The sequence below is a fragment of the Alligator sinensis genome, unplaced genomic scaffold (assembly GCF_000455745.1).
Source record: "Alligator sinensis unplaced genomic scaffold, ASM45574v1 scaffold280_1, whole genome shotgun sequence".
Classification (NCBI taxonomy): Eukaryota; Metazoa; Chordata; order Crocodylia; family Alligatoridae; genus Alligator; species Alligator sinensis.
In genome coordinates this window covers 2,511,297-2,516,521 of record NW_005841835.1, presented here as the reverse complement: position 1 = coordinate 2,516,521, position 5,225 = coordinate 2,511,297, and the positions used below count along the sequence as shown (strand labels likewise).

The 5,225-nt window shown below is 40.3% G+C and overlaps 1 protein-coding gene across 3 annotated transcripts in view; it reads right to left on the bottom strand.

The window, feature by feature from the left end:
- Window positions 1-5,225, bottom strand: part of SEC23A (Sec23 homolog A, coat complex II component) — a 57,118-nt gene that overhangs the window by 10,373 nt on the left and 41,520 nt on the right. For all 3 annotated transcript variants that reach the window (XM_025201409.1, XM_025201411.1, XM_025201402.1), the window contains 3 exons: window positions 4,360-4,446; window positions 3,486-3,641; window positions 1,919-1,984 (listed from right to left, as the gene is read on the bottom strand). In XM_025201409.1, coding sequence (XP_025057194.1) covers window positions 1,919-1,984; window positions 3,486-3,641; window positions 4,360-4,446 — 309 coding nt within the window. The remainder of the gene's footprint in view (window positions 1-1,918; window positions 1,985-3,485; window positions 3,642-4,359; window positions 4,447-5,225) is intronic.

Below are 5,225 nucleotides of genomic sequence, written 5' to 3'. Positions count from 1 at the left end.
GGGGTCAGGCTAGATGATCTGTTCAGGTCCCTCCTGACCCTAGCTACTATGAAACTATGAAATTCAGTTTAAAATTTATTTGAAAATTGCAAACATGGCGTATATCACTGAATGACCTAGAAGCAGACCACTTGTACTTGAGAGTGTACACAAGTTACCAAAAATTGATCTTGCAGAAGTTCACATAAGAGAAGGGCCATTCAGCCATGGGGCTTCTCACAGGTCCAGAAACTGGGCATGGGCACTGATGGCAATGTTACTTGCCACAGGTGAGGAAGCTGCATCCATTAATCCTGCCACTACTCCCCCATCGCCACATTTACTCATGGGGAGATCCAGGGGCCTAAAGACACAGCCCCGTGTGCTGGATTCCACTGGCAGCCAAGGCTGCACTGAAGCCAGATCTGGTACCTGAAGCCTGGCCAGCACACAGGGTTACACCTACAGACTGTCCCTGCACATCCCTGCACCCCATACTGGATCCGGTCCATGGACTGAGCCTGTTCATTGGATCCAGCCCAAACTGGCCCCATGCCATTCATGTGATCCACAAAGCCAGAAGGTTGAGCACCAGACATAGAGCACACAATCATATGCCAATCATGTAGTAACATAATTCTACATTTACTTTGCAACAGAGTCCTTTTCAGCATTACTGAAGCTTGTCTCTCCTTTGCTAGATCACAGAAGAATCTACCTTGCCTAGCATAAAATACTATTTAGTTTTTATATTGTTTCTTTTTTTCCCCCTATTTCCATTATAAATTTGGGGCATTTCATGAAAATTTCCCATGAAAAATTTAAATTTAAAAAATGTGTCCATTCCATACATTAGGAAAAACTCAAGACCTTTTGACACTATTTGGGAGGAGGAAGGGGCAGGAAGAGACCCAGGGTTAAAGTATAATGCTTAGTTCAGACCAGAGACTTGAACCTGGATCTTCCATATGTCAAGTGACTACAATTTGCTATTCCACAATGGGTCTCTTTGGATTTGGCCAGAAAATTGATGAAAGTTAAAACTGACAAATTTATGTGAAAAGTTTCAACAAATCAACATTTTGTCAAAGAATTTCTGATCAGCTCTATCTTTTAATGCTTTAAGCCGAATAAACCTTCCATCAAATTACTTGGCAACACATCTGCTATCTAGACCCCAATACGTGTGTATATATACCCAAAATGAGTACACTACTTTAAGAAATTGCCCTTGAGCTCACATTTACCACTGCTATATTTATTTTTGTGTATTACATTCAAAGCTAGTCAAGAACAGATGAGGGGGGTGCACACTAGCCATAGCTGCAGCAGAGTCAGGAAAATAAATTGCTGCAGGCATCCCTAATTCCTGAACTCCTGTACATTTAAATTAGCTTGCCTTCTGGAGACAGGACAGTGATGCACTCCCTAGCCCTTGTTAAAGCTCAGCCTCAGAATCTATTAGCTGACAGACGATATTTTCAAAAAATTTGACCTGAGGGAGCAGCCCACATTTTATACAATTCCTAAGCTATATTACTAAAACTGATTTTCTGGATACAGTATAAAAATGTCTTTGCACAGGGATTAAATGTCCTCAAATCAGCTTTCTTCTCACTGTAAGGAATGCGAAGAAAGCATTTGACTTAGAAGGATATTTCAGCTCAAGCCCAAAAGAAGTTTACAAGCAAACTGAACTATTTTTAGGAGGGATAAAGTAGTAATCAGGAACCTTGTCTTTATAATCTTACTACCTTTGTGCAGTATGGAGGAATACTGTATGTTTTTCTCATGTTGTCTTAATGCTTGAAATTATGTCCTCTATACAGAACAATGTTTCATGTTGTTTCTGAAGCTGGAAAGCTCTGGACATAAAGAAATATTCCTTCAAGAATATTCACCGTTCAAATAAGCTTAACCTAATGTCTTAAAGACTTACCTGTCCCCAGGCATACATGTTGTTATGAGTCTGAGAAGGATTGACTTTAGAAAGCAGGAAGCGGGCCTTGAAAGACATAAAACAATGGGAAAAAAATCATTCAACTAGAATAACAAAATTTCTAAATTCCCAGAAAATTACCTCAATTACCTGAAATCCAACAACATGCATTTGTCACTTTAGATTTTTTTTTTGCAAGAGGAGGTAGAAAGGCATCCAAAAATAAAAGAAAATGTTAAGGTGCCTGGATTTTATAAACTACAACAAATGAATATTGACAACTTTTCAAATAAGTGGGATATATAAAATTATGCAAAACTAGTCAAATAAAACATGAAAAATATTAGTTAAAAAGTGTCAATACCAACAAAATTAATTGGTGTCTGGTTAAGCTCTTTGGTGCATTGGCCCACCCTTTTTTACCTACTTTTGTACAGCCCAAAGGAAGCTAGACCATAACTGAGGCTCCAAGGATCTGCAGTACAGACTAAGCAACATATAATGGATTTGTTTGGCAACTGAAAACTGCTCAACACATGCAATGAGCAGTTAATCCTTCTAGCCCAGGGGCAGGAACCTAGGGCTCCTATATATGTTCAAGAAGCCTGCTCCAATGCGCTGGAAATCCAGTGCATCAGAGCAGATTCCATTAATCAAATCTGCTGGAGAGCAAAAATTAACGTGCTCCAGCAAACTCTAACGTCACATGCATCAGCATCCCTACGCTGAAAAATGGCAACAGGGTGCTTTGAACTAAAGCTCGTTCTTGTGATACACATGATACTTGCTGTTCATGTGATACATGTGACACTTGGGAGCTTTTAATTAATGCGACTCACTAATTAAAGCGCCCCTGCAAGCCTCCCAGAGCACATGTAAAAATGTCCCTACAGTCTGCAGTGTCTTTGAATCCAGCCTGTGGACACAGGGCTTTAGTGGCATTTGGAAGTGGGGGGGGCACTCCTGTAGGCACTCTCCCAGGGAACACTGAGGAAACAAGTGGTGGTGGTGGCAGAGTCCTGGTGCCTGTCCACCTGTGGGTCAAGGTGGGTCATTCTAGCCTGAGGCTGGAAAAGGTTGCCTACCCCTATTCTATGTTCTTAATTTCCTCAATGTTCTTAATTTCAGGGTAAAGCTCGCTGAGTAACAATGAAATTAACCTTAATGAAGTGCCAACATGTGCCCATGTGCTATACACAACAACGTAAATTCATACAGTCAAAAAACTGAGAGCAGGATGGTCTTGTACGGGTAATAGGGAAGCTTAAGTCAGTTTAAATTAGCGCTCTTTGTATGACTGAAATATGAACCCAAAGGTGTCAAATTCACATCGACCCCTGGCCCAGATCTGGACTATGGGGCTCTAAACATGGTGATGGCAAAAGTGAAATTAGCAATAAGCATTGGCTACTTTTGGATTTAGTTCTGTCATACTCCCAGCTGTTCAGTCATAATTTCAACATCTTGCCAAGTAAAATATGTTTTTATAATGAAACAAAAGCTTACAGGATTATTTGCACATTGCTGACACATTATTTCTTCTGATTAACAATACAGCTTACTGTACCTGACTGCCTCCATGCTCTGTATCAATGTACCGGGGCATTGGGAACCTGGAATGGAGAATTTCCTGGGCATCATCTACTGGAGCTTGCAACAGATGACGGAAGTTTTCATATTCTGGCATGTCCTGGTAGCCTGACTTTCGCCACTGAGCTATGGTCTAAAGAAACAAAATGCAGAATAAAGTCATCACTCATCAGCAGGATGTTCATTACTGAAACTTTATATCACAACTCCTTTCCTCCTGCCAGACTGGTTCATGCCAATATATTAACTTTTTGAAGAAATATCTCTAAGCACAAGATCTAACAAGATGTATATGTAATGAAAGCAGATAATATAAATCTTTTGGTACCATAGTCCTTGTGCTGCTCAGACCCATTCCCCATCTCTGTTAGTCAACCTTCGCTTTGCTAAGTGAGAAACTTTGGAGGTCAGAGACCAATCTTGTCTCCTAGCATATCTCATACTCACCCCATAGCACAGCAGAAATAAATATTAAGTGTAAAAATGTATCCCAAACTGCAAAAAAAATTATGTTGCTCTACACAGAAGTTTATCTATATTTTTTAAAAGTGTTAAAGTCATCTAGATCAACCATTAACTCAGTGGATATTAAAACAAATGAACCCCAACTTCCAAGGATTTTCAATGGAAAGAGCAAGTAATGCCACATGCCACTGTATAACACTATGGTAGGCCATGATCCTGTACATATATGCATTTAATCGTATACCTGCAAGTAGTCCAATCAAGTTCAATAATGTATACACATGAAGCCATGCATTCAAGAAAGTGTTTAGAAAGTACGGGCCTGAACTAGTAACAGAACATTCCTACAAAAAGCAAGAAGTTTACTTAAAATGACCGGATCTTACCTCTCCATGATAGATAAGGATTTGGAAAAAGGTGTCCATAAGAAGAATGCGATCTGCCAAAATGCTGCTGCTATCAAGAAGAACAGGCTGAAACAAAGAATAAGTGCCTCAGTTGAATATGGCAAAAGAGTACGCTCAGATATGTTAAAAGCCCATAAAACTGTAGCTCAGAAACAGGATACTTGCTGCAATCGCTTTCACTGTGCAATTTTGAAATGATGGCAGAGGAGGTCTGAGGGTTGGAGAAGGGAAAGTAATCTTGCCCATCAGTGTTTGCCCATGGCTCTCACCACACACCTGTTCTGCATCAGAGTATGCATCCTTCTTGTCCTTACTCTGATTTCCCCTTCCTTTTTATGTTCACAATCTAAAATTCCTATCTGATCCTTTGTTCTTCCTCAATTCACCCTCTCTCTCCAGCACAAATCCCAATCCCACTTCTGCATATTCCTGTCCCATCTCACCTCTGCTATTATTTCCCCAGTGCCAGCCTTCACTCATGTCACCCCTTCCCACATTCTCCCCCTCTCTTCTGCCATCATTCCTAACCCCACATTTATACCCCTTCCTCTCCCTCGCTTCTCCTCCTGTCTCTAGAAACACCAGTTTCAGCTATAGGATCATGGTCACCCATGAACTCTGCCTATCGTGCTGACAATACCGCCTTGTTTGTTTGTATTCTCTCATCTCCCTGTATCCATGCCTACCTTGTTTCATACTGAGGCTGTAAATGCTGGGGTGTTTACAGATATCAATTTTTGATTTGCATCTGTATAACACCTTGTATAATAAGACCTTGATCCATAACCAAACTAAAGTTTCTTTATGTTGTGATAATAAAGTGATAAAAGTGATCTTCTTTTCTG